Source organism: Anas platyrhynchos, chromosome 16 (assembly GCF_047663525.1).
Source record: "Anas platyrhynchos isolate ZD024472 breed Pekin duck chromosome 16, IASCAAS_PekinDuck_T2T, whole genome shotgun sequence".
In the NCBI taxonomy this organism is placed as follows: Eukaryota; Metazoa; Chordata; class Aves; order Anseriformes; family Anatidae; genus Anas; species Anas platyrhynchos.
Window position 1 is genome coordinate 10,311,345 of NC_092602.1, and position 17,918 is coordinate 10,329,262.

Sequence of the window (17,918 nt, forward strand, 5' to 3'; positions counted from 1 at the left end):
TTCTTCCCTGATCTGCTCTGATTCTACCACTCTCCCCTTCCCAAAAGCCTGCATTAAACAGCAGCGGTGACCAAAGCATGCACTGTTACATGTCTGACAGACACATCAGCTTCTCGTTAATTATGCAAAACAGATATGCTACACATTCTAAATAACTGAAATAAGTCATTGCACCTGTTGCTTTGCAGAAATTACTGACATAACGTAGTTTTATTTTGCCTTTACTGGGTCTTAAAACTAGCACGTATCTCTGATTTCTGCCTTATCTCAGGAGCACAATCCTTGAGAAGCAGTAACGTCAGCCGTGCTCTTTGTTCTAGGGAAAGCTTCTGCACAGATCCACAAATGGGGCTGACGATATTTAGCAAATTGCTTTACTTACAGAGTCAGAGGTAACTTGGATACAGATTCACCATAAAAGCCTAAAATTAGCCACATCAGGGAAAATGTCCTTCTGGACCAGCACTCTGTGTTCAGAAACCAGCACTAGGTACTCCCCAGGGATCTGTAGAACTGCAAGAACACGGTGCTTCTTCCCCAGGGGAATCTTCAAGCTCCAGAAATTTGCAACTTTCACTTCTTGAACCAGAGGCAGGATGTCTGCATTCAGTGCCTTTGTTCTATAAATTCACCAGGCCATTTCTCAGGTCCATAATTACCATCATCAACAGCCCCGACACGGAGACCCACAGCTCAACCACAGGCTCTGAAGAACCACCTGCCTCACGAATCCTGTACCTACGCCCGTTAGTTCAACACTCCTTAATTCTTGTACAGGAAAAAAGTAAACCAAAAATCACTTGCCATTCACCCCGTTTCTGCCACTCACAGCTACACACCCATTCACTGTATCTCCAGCTCAGTCCTCCTGCTCCTGGCCTGAAGAGCCCAGGCCTACCCGGCCATTCCCTGCACAAAAGCTGTTTCACACTGCTGGTCGTTCTGGTCAACCTCTACAAGACTCCTTCAGTTCTCCTCGTAATTTTTCTCACTAGAGACATTAGCTTACTAACTGCAGTTCCAGGTTTCTCAAGAGTTCCTACAAATAAGATGCTTTCATTTACCATATACAGGAAATCTGTCCAACTACACACAGCCTCGGCCTGTCACGCCCTCTCCTTAACAGACATTTTGCATTAGTCAAAATACAAACACCAACTGCAAAAGACCATGTCACATACTGGCACAGCAGAATAATTACATTGTCTGGATATGGACAAAATATTATTTAGAGCCCAATCTGGATTTTATTTCAAACTGCTTTGGATTCAAGATGAGGGGTAACGTAACTAAACAAGCCCTGCTCAACTGTTTGGAGCCCACAGCTTTTGGCCACACCACTTTCATGTGTGCTCATCCAGTTCAGCTGTAACTTTTAAAAAGTGGATGAAGGCATAAGCTTAAGCTGTGACGAGCAACCCGGAGAGGAAAGCAACCACTGGTGAACCACCTCAGGCCCATGGGGCACCAGGACTTCGCTCCTGGCTCTGCTGGGTGAGCACGAACAGCCACCTCTGGATGTCCGCAGGGAACAGAAGCTCCTGGATGCAGAAGCCTGAGCTTCTACCACCTGCGTGAAAAGGATCATTCTCATCCATTTGTCAGGCAGCAGCACCACGTGTTTCAGCACCAGAAAGTGAGGAGACTCACAGTACTATAAGCCAAGCTGGACAGCACCTAACTTGGACCCCGTGGCTAACCCCCAGGCAGAAGCTGTAGCTTTACTACAGAAAGCAGCACATCGCTGCCACAAATGAATCCGTTTCCTATTTAGCTCAAAGATCACATGAATTTTCACATCACTTTTGGTACGGACATACTCACGAGTTCAGAACTAGGTGAACACATGTGGAGTTCTCAGTGGCAATTCAAAGTTTCCACGTTACTGGCAAGGGGCACTGAGCTGAAACGCACTGGCCTGGGAAGGAAAATCCTCCAGCAACCTGTCCCAGAGCTGCGTGTGCTCACAGCTTCTTGGCTGTCAAGAAGCACAGGGCTTGTCTTGATTAAATTAGATTATGTGGTCTTGAAAAAGGGAATAGCTAGTAAGGCTACACTTACAAATTTATATCAATTCTTTTAATATCTAAAAGGAATTCTGTAATGTTTTTAAATCAATGTTTGTTCAATACCTTAATGCCTTTCTATATCCCTTAAATACAGATGTTAAGTTCAACAATCATTAGGCTGTCAGCACAAGTAAGCCAAGGCTTTTGTTTTCAGTTTTATCAATCAAGAGATTTAAAATGATTTTAAGAAGAGAGAGGAAAGATTACGTGATTACAAGACAGAAATTCAACAAGATGCAGTCATTATCTGGGAGCCTTTTCCTCCCTTTCACAGCTATCAAGGCAATGCCATTTACAGTGGTGGATAATGGTCACAAGTTAAAGCTATAAAACTTGTTCCATACTACTTGTGGTTTATAAATTGATCGCAGATATGGAGTTTTTCCTCATTTCCTTCATTTTCTCAGAGTAACGAAGAAGGAGCCATTATTTAATAGCAACTGCTTCCTTTCCCGGGTCCATGTCCTTATCTGATTACGCCGTTAGATCCTGCTGAAATGAACCACAAGGCACCAGGTCCCTCTTCAAAACTGACTGAATGCTGTCCCATGCTTGTAATCGAAGAAGTTTTGAATTTCACACCAGTAATTAAGCATCAAAACAAAATATAAGTGATGGTTAAATAGTAACATTAAGTTTTAAGTGTATTTTAAGATGTTTTCCCCCTCCTTCTTGTCATAGTTTCTAAAACGTTTAGTTGATGTTATTGAAGTTCCCAACATCACATTGCATGAGGAAGCAAACCAGGTCCATTAAAACCAGAACACCTTCTGACAGCCCAGATGCCTTGTTGGATTCTTTGCTTTAAGAACCTAAACACATATGATATACTTGTTCGGTTTTTAACTCCAGGCTGTGATCAATAAAATAAAATGACCACTTCATATGAATTTTTACCACGACATGAATGAGCTTCTATTTATTTTGCTTCCAGCCCGTCTCAGATACAACATCCACCATGACTCACATATCAATTTAAATATTTACATTCCACCATTACAGCTTGAAGAGATAATAAACTCTATGCCTGTATTTAAACAAAAGCAGGCTCCAATTTCTGCAAGTTGTTATACACCAACAACACCTTAGGGTTTGCGAGAGTTTCCTGGAACTGCATGGGACTTCCTTTCCAGTAGGGCTAAGCATTTGTTGTCATCAAAAACCAGGGCCCTCAAAAACCCGTGTGCCAAATCTGTACATCCAACTGTTGGATGTGCGATGCATCTTGATAGAGGTACTGAATGGAAGGAGAACCAAGCCACACGACTTGCACCTTACAGTTGTGCCCCCCCCCCATTAGACTGCACTTATCAATACTCTTTCCTGCTCCAAGTCAAAGAAACACTGAGGAGATGAACACAACAATTAGAATTTCATGCAATAAGCTCACATTAATAGTGTGAAAAGCTTACAGAAAATCCATTTGAAGAAGAACTATTTCCAATAAGTACTCACGCAAAGCAACATTAAGAACTCCAAGACAAAAGCCAGTAGAGCTGAAATGTGCTAAAGTGCTTTTCTAGTAAATGCAGTGTCTCAGCTGAGAAGCATGAGAATCCCAGGTGCATTGAACTTACTTGCTACAACACCGACTTCTGTTGTCGACTATCTCACAGAGACTGTATGCCTGTGAGCATCATCAAACTGGTTCTTGCCAGTTCAGTAACGTACAAATGCCAAAACTGAGTCGGGGGAAGAAGAGGTAGGAATGGCAGCAATGAACCCGCGCATGAAGAAGCCACTCGTGATCTGGACGCTTGCTCCTGTACCAACACCAGTGAAGCAACCTCTTCTGACAGTGGGGAAACAAAAAGAGTAAGGGCTACCAACAAGGAGTCTGCAGCATAAGTATGGACCCTGTCTCTAGAGAAGTATCAGAGCAAATATGTAGGCCCATGAAAAGCGATGGGTACAGCTTCTGTGCAGCCAGCCCTGCAGGATCTGGAACCCGGGTATGTTAAAATCGGCTGACTAAACTCACCCTTTTTATTCTGCACTCCTTGCCCCACGTGTAAGAAGGCATGAATATTATGCAGTCCTGTGTTAGCAGACCTTAAAGCATTTTAGAAATGAAGCCACTGATGAATGTCTGTCATAGTTTCATCACCTACAAAACAAAGCAACTTGCCCAAACTCATCCCAGCAGGACAGTGGCAGAAACACAAGATCTGGGACTACCACAGCCCTGTCTACAGCATTATCCATTAAAAGAAAGTATCATGAGCCTTTATAAATGGAACTTAGCTGCAAATTGCTTGGCAGAAGATGCTTTTCTACAATTCACAAGCTGGTGAACAGAATACTGAAAACTGCCATACGCTTCAAATACATACCTACTAAAAGGTACACACATTAAAGAAGTAAGGAGAGAAGTTATAGGTCTACTAAGCTGTGATCTGCAAAGACTTAGGCCAAAGGTTTTATCCAGATGCTCATAACCAGGCTCCAGAGAGACAGAGGACAGCCTGCAGACAAGCAGCCAAAGATCAAGATGCAAGTGTTGCATTCATTTAGATTAACTAAGTAAAAATGTAAGGAACACTTCAGAGAAAGCACTTCCACTTTTTTTCCAGTCCCCCACTGCTTTCCACTAAAAGGCCAGGTTCGTTATGGCCCATGGAGAGTACTTCAAGTAAAGATGCATGGAAATTTCAACTTTAGGCTGAAGTTATGATTCTTAAACCTGCAGCACGATCACGAAGACAATAAAGCATGCAGGGCCAGCTGTAGAGTTGCATCTGTGGTTTTTAACTCAAAGCACGTTTCTGCAGCTTGGATAAGCTGGCCTCCCGCTCAGCCTTATGCTAGATATGAATCGGCCGCCTGAGCCGTGCCACTGACATTTGCCATGATGTAAAACCAGGCACTGAGCTGGAGCTGTGCATGTGAACCCGAGGATAAAACTTGCACGAAGAGAAGCGAGCCCCTCACACGGGATTTCTCCTCCCTGCTGAACCAGGACCTCCTCGGGAGCTCCTCCCCAAGCCGTGCGAGCTGTACCGCCGCCTGCCTCGCACCGGGCACCCCAGGGAGGCAGCCACAGCCCTGCCAGCACCAGCCCCTCACCCCCAGCCTCCCGCCTCCCCGCACCCCCGGGACCCCCCCGGGGCTGCAGCCGGGACCCCCCCGCGCCCCGGAGGCTCTCAGGGACCGGAGCTCGGCACCCGGGGGGGGGGCCCCGTCCCGCACGGCGGCGGCAGGAGCCCTTCGGCCATCTTCGAGGCTTTCGCTTTTGGCTGCCCGGCTCCTCGGCACCACGGGGCGGCCCCGTCCCGCCGCAGCAGCCACCCGCTGCCCCCCCAGACCCCCCACACCCCCTCAATCCCCCCCAAATCCCCCCCCCACCGCCCTGCAACGGCCTCCCGGGGCTCCCCCCACCCCCCACCCCCAGCACCTGCCCCCCGCCACCTGCCCCCGCCGCCCCTCACCATTGTGGTTGACCCAGGTCGGCTTCAGGAGCTTCATTGTCTCCCTCCCGGAGCCCCCCGCCGGCCTCCGCCCCCGGGACCCCAGGGCGGCTCCCCCCGGGCTGCCTCGGCCGACCGAGCGGCGGAGCGGCGCGGTGCGGAGCTCCCAGCGGCCGGCCGCTCACCGCCGCGGCCCCGCGCCGCTCTGCCCGCTCTGCCCGGCCCCGCCGCCGCCGCCGGCCGGCGCCGCCTCAGCGCCGCTCCATGCCCCGGCGCCGCCCGTGCCGCAGCCGCCGCCGCCCGGCCGCATCCCCCGCTCGGCTCCCGGCGGCTCCCGGCAACGCCGGAACTCGGCGCCTTGGCAACCGCCTAAGCGGCCCGGCGGGAAACAGCGGCCCCCGAGCCCAGCCGCGCCGTTCCTCACGCGCGCCCGACGCCGCTCGCCGCCGCTCCGCCCTCGGGGAGGGACGGGGAGGGACCGGGCGGGGCGGGGCGGGCGCCCCCTGCCGGGCACGGGGCTGCGGGAGGAGCGCGGGGAGGCGCGGGGGAGGGCGGCGAGCCCCGGAGGAGCGGCCGCGGCGGGGGGCGGAGCGTGGGGCCGCGGGAGCGCACGGGAGGAGCGGAACCGGGAGCGCGAGCAGGGCCGGAGCCATGCAGGCGGCGGCGCGGGGGCTCCGCCGGGCCTGGGCAGCGCCCGGCAGCGCCGCGCTCAGGTAGGGCCCGGCCGCATCCCCCCGGCCTCGGGGACGGAGCCGCTGCGCCCGGGCCGGGCCTGGCTCCCCCGGGGTCCCCTCGGTGGCCCGGGCCCCCCCCCCCCGCGGCCAGGCTTCTGGGGTTGGGCTGGGCTGGGCTCGGGCCGTTGCCTGAGCTCGAGATTAGTTAAAGCCGCTCGTAGGCATAAAATGAATTTTTGTTTCACCTCCCGGTGCCCTGCGCGGTCTCAGCACTAAAAAGCGCAGATTTGGGGTTTAGTTACCTCACTGGAGAGTTTAACATTGTCATTTCTGTGCTGATGCTATGTACTGTAGTGAAATTAGTACTAAGAGACTAGAAATTCACTATTGTAGCCCACAACTAACAAGCATCTCTTATGGTTTCAATTAACGTGACCGAATTCAGCTTCTCCTCGTGCTTTCTTTACGTTTCTTTTTCTCCTTTAGTTGCTGGCTGCCCCAGACAGTGCAGCTTCGAGGAAGTCACTGGGAGACCTCCCTGCTGGCGTTCAGGGCATCCCTCCCCGTGAGGTGAGTGCAGCTGTTGCTGAGTTGCGTAGAATTGCTTGCATCCTTAGTGGAATGTAAATATTTCCAAGTCCAAATTATTTTTTAAATATGGATGTTTGCACTTAAGATATTATATGTAGTAGTTAGAGCTGGTGGCCTCTCAAGAGTGGCCTAACGGTAGCCTATATAATAGTTATTGCTTTATGCTTGTAGGTAGCTGTATTTGCTTCTTCAATGACAGAACACAGGTGGAGATGTTCAGATTCAAGCTGTGCTCCAAAACTCCCTTTTGAGCAGCATTGGAAAAGAAAGCCCAGCTGAACCAAAAATACTTATTGTAAGGTGCTGTGCTAGACAGCCCACATCAATGTACATTGCATTTTGGTATTGGTGTTTTGTTCTGATGCAATTAGGTTTAAAAGCCTTCTAGCGAGCTGCTACCCTCAGAGAGACCATTTCACACCCCAAAGGTTATTTGTGCATCCGCAGGCTTGTAGTGTTGTGGAGATAACGTGGCCTGTACTAGACAGCTGAACACCGAACTGGGCATTTCTGCATTCCAGAGCTGGTTTGTGCAGTGGCACAGAATAAATTACTGGCCACCCTATAAACATAGTACCTCAGAGTTCCGATCTGCAAAGCAGGAACAATAACCTACACGTCTGTGTTTGTGGAGCGTGGCATGTGTTACCTTGCACACAGGGGGTTTGTGTGTTACGTACAGCAGTAGAGAAATACCTGTGTCCTCAGTTTGGTTCCAAAGGTGGAAATTTTAAAAGGACGTGTACAACCACCCTCTCAGAGCCTTCTTTAATGTGAGATAGCAGGAATATTTGTAAATGTGTTGTGTGCCCTGCTGCACTGTGAGCTAGTTGGAACCAATTCCAGTTCTACTTTTCTGGAACTTCCTAAGGCATTGTGATTTCTAGAACAGCCCTTGAGCTTGCTCTTCTTAGGCTGGTACAGCTCTGTTTGCAGAATATCTCACAGGACATATGACTGTCTCATAGAAATCATATTACCTGAATAAAGCTAAAATTTCTATTAAGAACCAAGTAAGCTCTGGGAAGGAACAGTTCTTCAGATGGTGAAGTGGATATGAAAGTTGCTTGTGCTGAATGCAGCGACAGAGCATCTTCTTCTGCTCATGTAATTATTTATCTCACCAGAGCACAGCCAAAGAAAAAAAAGAAGGTGGATGTAAAGAGAGAGCAAGCACAGAAGGATCGTATGAAAAAGAAGATCAAAAAGTTGGAAAAAGCTGCCCCAGAATTGATTCCAATTGAGGATTTTGAAACACCACTTAAGTTCTCGGATAACAGCAGGTAACTAACGCTGTCAGTGTGAGCTTGCATTTGTAGTGCAAACACGCTTCTAATATCTTTCTCTGCAAATCTGCAGTATAGTGCCAGCCTTTATATCAAATGTTACTGACTTCTGCTAAGACAACAGTGTAGAAAGCAATTTGTATTTGCTCCTGCTAAAAATACTGAAAAAATAGTCATGTGAATGTCCTGTTGGAAAGGCCTTGGAAAACTTCCAAGACAGACATTGCAGGAAAGAAACGTGTTATGTTTTAAAAACATATTATTTTGTTTGTTTGCTGGTTTTGGTAATTTGCTTTTCAGGGTGCAGTTGCAGGCCATTTCTCTATTACAATACTATGAATACTATGTTTACTCTTCCAACAGGGTGCGAAGTCTTCCCCCTCTGTCATTTGAGGAGACAGAAAGAAGAGTTTTACTTATGAAAAAGTGGTCTGCATATAAGCAGAGCCAAGACAGGGCAGAAAAGCAAGCAATTCGGAGCCTTGTAGAAGCCCAACAAGAGGCACTAAAGGAACTGCGCCTTGAGTCTGAAGAGCTCTATCAGGCAGCAATCAGACGAGATGAGGGGCTTTTCCCCTTTGAGAGGGATGGACCTAATTATACCCCACCACTTCCTGGGTACGATCCTCCCGAAGGAAAATGCATCGATATCACCAAAGTGTACACACAGTGACAGAAGAGTTTATTGTTCATCCAGCATAAGCTGCTCAGCCAACTGAAAAAGGAAAGAACGGAATGAGAATTAATTCCTTCTGCACATTAAAACACCGTAGGTATGCGATGGTGAAAAAAACATGGAACAGAATATCCATGAAGTGTCTGCTGGTGTTGTTTTTAAACTGGCAACATATGGAATAAAACATTCAACAGAGCTAATCTACTTTAAATTTATGCCATATTAGACCAAGGCAAACAAGTATTTCACTGTTTTCTCTTTCTGGCCTTGTATCTCATCTTTCCTTGTGCTCCTGAGCAGCACCATTTTTGTTCTACACAAACCATAACTACAAAGACTAGCACGATGAAAGAATGTCATCACAACAGAGGCTACTAGCAGGGAGGCAGTAGCTGACTGTGTACAGCCTTTCTCTGCTTCAAATTTCAGTGGTTTTGCATATAATATAATAGAGGGGAAACTGATGGAAAATGTACCTTGCCAAAACAAAAATTAGCTTCTTTATTATTATTATTATGTCCTTGTAAAGAGTGCATTAAGTCTCTAGTAGCATTTTCCCTAAAAACAGATCTCACTTCAGTCATTTGAACCTTTATTTCCTGTAGTAATTTGAATACTGCCATAGACGTATTTAAAAAGAACAGAAGCTTTATTGTTCGAGAGCAGTTCCCCAACAACAGGCATGTTTCAGGGTCTGCAACATTGTCCCACTGTGTCTGAAACTCTTCAGAACCACAGTACTGAATCTGGGTAGAGCCTTTTAAATGCCAGTGGCTGTGTCCTGAACTGGCAGGGAGGAGTCCCAGCTTGGTTTTATTTTCCCATCTGGCAGGCCCAGATGTTCCAACAGTGTGCAACACCAGCTGTGCTGGGGAAGAGGAGCTGCTAACTTAAGAGTTTCCTGCTGTGTTGCTGAGATGAGATCCTGAAGCGTAAGACAGTAGTAAAATACTAAAACACCTCACTTGTAAAAAAAAAAGGCAAAAAAACAAAAAAAAAACAAAACAAAACAAAAAAAAACAACAGTGGGTGTTTAAATAACCTTTAAGTATTTTTGAGTGAGTGCTAAAGTACTGGTGGACAGCTGTATGGGACAGAGCTACAGCTGTGTGATTTTGATGAAATGCAGGTTAAAATTAAAAAGCAGGACAGGTGAGCAGTGTATGGCACATAAGGCCCAAACCTGGCGAAGCTGCCGCATCACTTGGGGCTGTCCTGCTCGAGCGGCAGGTACCAGTCTGGCGGCGGGCTCTTCCTGAAGGTCCACACCGGGGCATATTTCTGCTTCTCCTCCACGCGGGCTCTTTCGCTCTTGCACAGCGCTTCCTGCAAGAGGCACAAACAGCAGCGGCACCGCGCTGGGCCCTGACCCCACACGGAGGAGGACACCCGGCAGTTCGGCGGGGGGGGCCCGGTGCCGGGCGGTACCTGCGCGGCGGCGGCGCGGGCGCTCTCCCAGGCGCGGCAGGCGGTGTAATCGTCCCGCCAGCGGGCGCAGGCCGGCAGCTGCCCGTGCGCGTAGTAGTGGTGGAAGGCGTGGCGCAGCCCGCGGCAGTGCCGCCACTCCCACCAGTAATCCTCGCACGACCGCGGCGGCTGCGGGGGGACCGGGGGGAGTCAGCCGGGACCGGCTCAGCACCCCCCGAGCCCCTCGGTGCCCTCCGGTTCCCCCCGGCCCCGCTCACCCTCCAGCTGCCGCCGCCGGCCATGCTGCTCCCCCTCCTCCTCCTCCTCGCCTCCGCCCCGCCCCCGCTCGGGCCCGTGACCGCCCCGCCCCGCCCCGCCCCCCGGGCCGCGGGTTCGAGGCTGCCCTCGGCCCGGTTCCGCCACCGCCACGCCCCCCCAGCCGGGAAATCAGCACAGCGGGCACACGGTGGGTATCGAGGAACTTTTACTCCAGGATTCAAGCCGCGACCGAGGAAAGAGCAGAGTTTGGCGGTTTGACTCGGCCACCCGCCCCCCCCGGGTGTGGTGGAAGCCAGGTTCCTGCAGGCAGGGCTCTGTGTCCTCGGGCAGACAGCCAGGTCCTGCCTCTCCCTACGCCTGCCATCAGTTTCCTACAACTGGTTACGGTATCTCAACTATTAAATGGCATGTTATTAATTATAAATATAAAAAGCAATTACAGGGGTCTGTGTCAGAGCCTGGGATTCCTTAGGCTGCATCGTAACCCAACACCTGAAGCTAAGATCAAAGAGACTCCCTGCACGCCTAAGTGTTAGACTTCATTTGCACCACACCAAAAAGCTTACCTGAAATTGTGGCAAAACTTAGATAGAGGAAAATATCAAGCACAGAGCAACAGGAGACCATCATCACTCAGGATATAAGAGGGTAGGATGTACTCTAACAATCAGACCTTTTAGTAAGGTAGAACTGCTTGGTTTTCCTTCTCAGCTTCATCCAAGATAGGCTTTCCCTCTTTACAACAGATACAAAGGACCGCTTCAGAATTCCTAGAACTTAATTTTCGACTGAAAATTAAGACAGTGTGACAGCACAGTGTTCCTGTGTTGCAACTGCAATAACTAAGATCCATTATGCTGCAATTGTTATTTTATTTTCCTCCTAACTGACTGATGGATACACAACTTAGGGCTTTCTTCCCTTTTTGCGCAGGGACTGGCCTTCTCCTGAAAAGGCAATAAACCGACTTCCAGATTCATCCTGGATAAAGGAGAGAAGAAAAAGATTATCTCTTTGCTCGCTGCTTACGCGTGATCAAAGCTGAATGATCATTATAAAGAACGTTCCATCACAGCGACAAAACACTCTATACCTTTCACGTTCTTACTCTATATAATACCCACTTTTTTTCCTGGAAATAAAACATGAGCACTTCTGTGACCTTTCACCTACTTGGAACAAGTATTCTCTGACTTACTAAATTTATATTGGTCCTATCTTACATCAGCAAGCAAGGACATTGGAGGTTGCTTTCAACTAAACCAAACTCACTAATGCTGCTTTTTAACAGAAGCACTCTGGGAAAAATCAAGTATGGAGAGGGAAATCAGACATTTGGGCAATGGCTTGAATGTTCTAACTGTGCAGATTTGGCAAGATCCAACCTCACTTACCTCTTCAACTTTCTTAACGAGTGGACGTGAGTTTCTAATGAACGTGATTCTACCAATCTTGAAGTCATAGTTGGGTATTCCTCTGGAAAAGCAGCATAAATACATTATGAAAGAAGAAATGTTACACCTACCTTCAGTGAAACATGATATGGAACACAGCGAGACCTATCCCATGCCTTTCAACACTGTACCAATACTGGCTGCAAAATTTTCATTACAAGTTATTCCAGATTTAAACCACTGAATTATTTCCTGAAGGTAGGCATACGGTACATAAAGTAAGTAATGAGAAACTGGAGCTGATGTAGGAGGTTGGCTGTAGGCATGTTTATACATAGCCTGTGGTTTCCATGGGGCCAGGGACACCCTTTTCCAAAAGAGTTCAAATTTTATTATGACATGCATACATGATAACACAGAAACACATCCCTGCGCACTTCCATTAAGTCTGAATTTAGAAGCTTTTGCAAAAACGCACAGCTTGGTACTGGTTACCCACTCATCTCAGAAAAAGATTTCACATTAGAAAATTAACAGGAACTCTGTGCATCACTCAATCCAGCCCACCAGTCCAGTCAATACCTGCTGCCTCTTCCCTCTTATCTTCTTCTCCAGAACCAGAGTTAAGAAAGTTTTTGCAATATTTATTAACTTAGAATCTGCACCTTAAGTAGTTAGGGAAGTCACAGTCTAAAAAGCAAGACTGGGTATTTTTAAATGCAAACCTTTAAGGAAATTAACTTGTTTATATTGTAGGAACATAAAAAAAAAATACTCCAACACAGATTCTTCACTTGCTGACAACTGATTGAAAAAAACATACCTTCGAATATCTCCTGGTTTAATTGGTGATGGACTAGGCTCAACACCTTTCTTCTTGCCATCCAATCTGTTCCCGGAACCAGAGAATGCCTATGTACACAAATATACACAAATAAGGGTTATAATTTAATGGTATCTTGTATCTGAAAGCACACTGCACAGAGATATCGCATTCTGTGAAAAACTATCACTTTTATTTCTTTTATTCAGTATGTTTCTATTCAAAGTACATATAATAAGCTGATTAGCCCTGGCTATAGGTGTACGTCTCAGTCATCTTATACACTGGCCTATTAAGGACAGCAAGTCACACCATTTCTGGCTGTAAACACCACAAAACAGTTACAGACACTTGCCAATTAATAACAACCACACCTATAAGAGTTCTTTGAGGTACTGGTATTTGGCAGTTGTTTGGAACACCCTTCCCTCATGGTTTCACAACACTCAGAATAGAGCATAGAGCACTTACACGAAATCCTACGTCACTCACATATCCACTGTGGTCTGCTTCAACATCCTGTGAGGGAAAAAACAAGTTACTTCATTGTGTTCATGTTGTGATAGGAAAAACAAATGAAAACTGTTCTTTATACTTCTTAACAAACAAAAGTTTAGAAAAAAATATTTCCAAAAATCAACAGTTGTTAAACAACCATCAACGAAGCAAAAAGCAACTGATCAGTACAGCTTAGTCTTAGCAAAGCGTTTCAGGGAAAAAAATTATGTTGGTGCTCACTGCTCTATCACAACTGAGGCAGATTACTAGTGAATGCATTTTGTAAAACAGTAGTTTAACTTACTGCGGTATCTTCATGTTGTGCACTTCTTTCTGGTTCTTTGTACCCCAAAGGAGCATCAAAATCCACCTATTTAAGTAGGATAAATAAGCATGACTGATATTTCTCTCTTAATCATATGCTATATACTATTATTCCTCAAAACTTCACAACTAATGCTCCATTTTAGTCTAGAAAGAACTAGGAAGAACCTAAATATTTGTTATTTTAGTTTGAAAAAAAAAAAAAAAAAAAGCAAACAAACACCATCACAGTAAGCCTCCCAGGGATGAATCTTAGCATGCAATTGAAACAGACCAGTAAAACAGCACCCAGTGCCACTGGAGATTTAATCAAGACAGGCTCTGAAATAAGACTCTATGGATTGTAAAACGTGTCGAATCTAAACATGAAATTCCAGACGCTGAAGTCACCTGACGGTACGTGAAGTGAAGTGCAGATCATGATCAGAGACCTGAGGTGTGGTTACAAGGGTACATGGAGTGCCTCCCTATCCCATCTGATTCTGCCTTTCCTGCAGCACCAGACATGTTTGGTGTGCAGTGCTATCAGTGAACAAGATGCCCTCTCCTTTGGGGATGACACAGTAAAACCAGACTTCCCGCAACAGTTTTAACTTACATTCATATCACATTCTATGATGGACACAGCCTTATCTGGTTTGGTCTCCATTACCCGAAGCTCGTAGATCTGAAACAATTATGATAAATATTTTAAGATTGCACATTTTTAGATGAACAAAGGAGTTCAACTTACGTATAAGAAAACTAATGCTAAGACTTTCTCTGCAGAAAAAAAATGCCTCTAAAAGAATACAACAACAAAGATTTAAATTTAAGTATGATTGCTATTTTGTTGGAGCTAGAGAACCTATCTCTTCCTGAACTCTTACTGTACCTTAATATGCATTTTTGAAGTTAAATTTTGGATTCAGGCTAATTTCTGTCCCATGATTTTTAAGAATTTCAACAGCATTATATTTTTTTTCCACTCATGAACCAAAAACCAGTAGTTAAACATCAGCTCTGAAGAGGGCATAACTGACCCCCTTTTTTCTCCAATGGGAAACTGATTGTGAAATCCACTGTCTGGGATCACTTGTCAACAATATTGCACAGCTCCATGCTGATGAGTCAAGCACCAACATTCAACAACTGTGCTTAGTCTCCCAAATGATCAAATGTGCGTGTGCTGCCAGCAGCTTTACCTACTAATACTCAACTATGACTACATGTTGTGAATAGATTTTAAAGTGGTCACAATCTACTGAAATACAAAGTACTTTACATTGGACAGAATTTGTTTCATCAAATTGGTGTTATCTAAAGGAAATCTAAGTGGAACAGAGTTGTATGTTATACCTTCTCATTGTAGTTGATGGCAATAACGTCCCCAGTAGTTAGACAAGCAAAGTTTCTCAATGCATTTTCTAATCTTTGGAGTATGTTAAGATGAATTGTTTGTTTTCAGTGATATGTCAAAGCTTTCAAGTTACTATGTTACAGAACTCTGATTCGTGGTCTCTCAAACATGGCTTAAAAGTCATCAGCACGCAGACAGCCTTTTAATAAACATCAAGGCGTACAAGTCCTTCTGGACATGGTCTAACAGCCGCTTAAACTCTTTGGACTTTCAGCCGAGATTTACGTTTCTTCACACTCCAGGCTATGCTTTGTGCCGGCAGTCTGCAACATAAGCTCTCCCCGATTTTTGTTTTCAGAAAGAGCAGTAGTAGTTACCTATTTCTGGAAAAGCACGAGCCATGTCTGAAAAGCTAGCTCTGCATCATTACAGTTTGGGAGAAAACCTCTGTTCTCTGCTCCACTGTTGAATAGAAAGGATACACAGCTTTGGGGTTGGTGATGTCAAGAAAATCAGGACTCTGTGGCTGAAATTTCGAGTAAGTAGCAACTTGAAGATTAACACTCTCCACTTGTACCAGGCCTCCCTCTTCCAGCAGCAAGTTCTGCATCATCTGCAAGAATAAAAACAAAGACATAAAACAGCACATTAACACTACTGATGTCTTTATTTCTATTTCCTTTATATTTATTTGTTATTTTAGTTTGGAAAAAACCCTATATATTCTCTTTACTTATATTTGCCAGGGCCACCATCTTCCCTGAAATGCACCAGTTTACGAAGTCTTAATTTCAGGAAGAAAACAGTCAGGTGGAGCTTAAATAGCAACCTACTTTGCATACTTGGTTAAACTCCCACTGAGGGAAACCCGAGCTGTGACTGAAAGCCGCTTTATGGACATTACTAGCAAAGACATGCAATTTCAAGAAAATTATGCCTCTTTAATGTTACACTGGCAACTCATTAATCCTGCTCTTCAGGTTTCAACAGTTCAGCAGAAGACAACTCACCCAGTGTGGCAGGTAACATATGCCCTCATCAGCCACAAACTCAAGCACTCCACAGTGTGTCATTCGGTCTGAATTTTTATTCGTCAGCTTAAATAGCATCGGGTAAGTAATATTAAGTCGGCCTGGCAAGAGAGGAGAAAAAATATTTGCTTAAAGCTATTAGCACATTTCTTAAGTTTTCAGAGATGGAACACTAGCAAAAGTACGGGCCATAGGAAAAGAGGATTTCCCCCCCACACCACCATTATTCCAACTTCATTCTCTCCTGGATTTGTACTTTTGGAGATACCTGAATACTGTATTGTCATTGCACTTCAAGCTTTAAGTGTCTCTCCAACGTTTTCCTAAGCTCAGAGATGGGTATTTGCACGGGAATCTATTATTGCTATGCCCTTGTGGTGTTACTGGTTAGTTCCTACCTGTACTAACATCCCTGACTATTTGAAGAATAGATCCTGACTTATTAGAATCACTGTGAGAAGTGAGTTAATACTAAAACTCAGAGGGGGAAAAAAGCCTTAGTTAAAGAGCCAAGTAAACACCATTAACCCTACTTTCAAAGTTCATTTTTCACTTTTTGTTTTTTGAAGACAGAATTTTGTTTCAGACAGCAGCATCCAAGCAAAGCAGATTGAGGTTAAGAATCCACTGGACTAATTATTATATTGAATATGCCATTAATACTTAATAAGTATTGATTCACGTCTCAGGCAGCCTGATGCTTCAGTTGTCTGTACTCAGACAGCCTTCCTCCACTCCTTTAATTCTGAAAGATAAAATTCCTCCAAAATACATTTTTTGAGTAACTTAGTCTTATAATCTCTATTTAGATTGGATTCAAATAGGTAACTAAACAACTGTGGTATTTGCTTATGCTTTTACTCATATTTCTAACAGCGTTATTCCAGAACAAAATATTCACTTACTGAGTTGATCCAGAGCAGAAGGTGGCATAATTACTGCAGAAATGAAAATGAAAGTAAAATTAGGAAAATTACAGCTGTATAAAGATAAGCTTACATACTATTTTATTACTACCATCACCTAGGGTTACATTTGTTCTAAAAACTCCCGTAAGCTCTTTTGAGCCAGAGATTCCAGCAGAATCAGTCACGAGTGTATCTGCTAGCCTGGAGATTTTAGAATTTAATCACAAGTAAGAGAAGGCAGGGTTTTACAAGCTGTGGTACTGAAGGAAGTGCTTCCTAGAGATAATTGTCTCTGCTCATATAATCGATTGAAGAATGCCAGCTCTGAACAACATCGCGTTATCCCGACAGCCTGAAACCCAGCGGGCCGATCTATTTGCTTTGTGCCAGCTCGGAGAGCTGCAACGAGGGGGGGACAACGAGACTTTAAGGTGTGAGCTCCCACAGCTCACCGCGGGGCCAGGAATTGGCCAAGAGACTTTGACAACAAACAGAGAAGTGCCTGCTAACGCTCACAGGCCAGGACCCGCTCCTCGGTAAGCTGTATCACGAGCGGGCCGGGAAAGCCGAGCCGAGCCGAGCCTTCCTCCTCCTCCTCCTCCTCCTCCTCCTCGCCCCCCGGCTCCCCCCCGCCGGGAGCAGCGCCCCGGGCCCGCTCCGCCAGCCCCTGCAGTAGTCAGAAGAAAACAGGCACATACTCTTCCCGCCTTTCTCCACATCTGACCTGTCATTCGGCCCGGCCAGCATGGACACGGAGAAGCAGCGGTACTGCGTGGAGAAGCGGTTCTGGAACACGCGGGGGATCGGGTGGTCGAACATGTTGAAGGAGAACTGCGGGGACAAGCACACGCAGCCGCCGCGTCAGCGCGGACCCCGGCCCTCCGAGCCCCCCGCAACATCCCCTCAGGGGACGAGCCCCCCCCCCCCGCTCCCCCCAGCCCCCCCCTCCCCGGCCCGGGCCTCACCATGGCGGCGGCGCGGGGCCCGGCGGCGCTGCGGGCGGGGCCGCTCAGCCGCCGGACGGGGCGCGGCTCCCCGCCCCCGCGGGCCGCCCCCTGGCCGCGGCCATCTTGGGTGAGGGCGGAAGGCGGGGAGGATAGGGAGAGTGGCTCAGCCTCTGATGTGGCTGCAGGGGGCTGTTCTGGCCTCCCAGCTCCCTCTCGGTGCGGGGCGGCGAGGAGGCGCGCTCGGGGTTTTGTCGGGGTGGTTTTA

The 17,918-nt window shown here is 46.7% G+C and overlaps 4 protein-coding genes across 7 annotated transcripts in view; 1 reads left to right on the plus strand and 3 right to left on the minus strand.

Annotated features, from left to right (window-relative positions):
• Window positions 1–5,865, minus strand: part of HIRA (histone cell cycle regulator) — a 33,925-nt gene extending 28,060 nt beyond the window's left edge. For both annotated transcript variants that reach the window (XM_027469625.3, XM_027469624.3), the window contains exon 1: window positions 5,498–5,865. In XM_027469625.3, the coding sequence (XP_027325426.1) occupies window positions 5,498–5,534 (37 nt within the window). In that variant the 5' untranslated portion in view covers window positions 5,535–5,865. The remainder of the gene's footprint in view (window positions 1–5,497) is intronic.
• A 139-nt stretch (window positions 5,866–6,004) lies between these two features.
• MRPL40 (mitochondrial ribosomal protein L40) lies at window positions 6,005–8,898 on the plus strand. The gene is made up of 4 exons (XM_027469633.3): window positions 6,005–6,189; window positions 6,637–6,720; window positions 7,869–8,024; window positions 8,391–8,898. The coding sequence occupies exons 1-4, from the start codon at window positions 6,128–6,130 to the stop codon at window positions 8,698–8,700; spliced, it is 612 nt and encodes a 203-aa protein (XP_027325434.2). The 5' UTR covers window positions 6,005–6,127; the 3' UTR covers window positions 8,701–8,898.
• On the minus strand, window positions 8,689–10,486 carry C16H22orf39 (chromosome 16 C22orf39 homolog). 2 transcript variants are annotated; one of them, XM_027469635.3, is made up of 4 exons: window positions 10,389–10,486; window positions 10,132–10,299; window positions 9,887–10,029; window positions 8,689–8,742 (listed from the first exon to the last, which is right to left on the minus strand). In XM_027469635.3, exons 1-3 carry the CDS (start codon window positions 10,410–10,412, stop codon window positions 9,904–9,906), a joined length of 318 nt encoding a protein of 105 aa, XP_027325436.1. In that variant the 5' UTR covers window positions 10,413–10,486; the 3' UTR covers window positions 8,689–8,742; window positions 9,887–9,903. The 2 variants fall into 2 exon arrangements, with proteins under 2 accessions (XP_027325436.1, XP_027325437.1); XM_027469636.3 differs by having other exon boundaries at window positions 8,689–9,628.
• A 90-nt stretch (window positions 10,487–10,576) lies between these two features.
• On the minus strand, window positions 10,577–17,803 carry UFD1 (ubiquitin recognition factor in ER associated degradation 1). Of its 2 annotated transcripts, none has more exons than XM_027469632.3 (12): window positions 17,672–17,803; window positions 17,405–17,537; window positions 16,704–16,736; window positions 15,778–15,899; window positions 15,250–15,380; window positions 14,767–14,839; window positions 14,027–14,095; window positions 13,409–13,474; window positions 13,078–13,125; window positions 12,607–12,695; window positions 11,784–11,865; window positions 10,577–11,370 (listed from the first exon to the last, which is right to left on the minus strand). In XM_027469632.3, exons 1-12 carry the CDS (start codon window positions 17,672–17,674, stop codon window positions 11,296–11,298), a joined length of 924 nt encoding a protein of 307 aa, XP_027325433.1. In that variant the 5' UTR covers window positions 17,675–17,803; the 3' UTR covers window positions 10,577–11,295. The 2 variants fall into 2 exon arrangements, with proteins under 2 accessions (XP_027325433.1, XP_038043182.1); XM_038187254.2 differs by having other exon boundaries at window positions 17,431–17,537; window positions 17,672–17,689.
• Window positions 17,804–17,918: the final 115 nt, after the last annotated feature.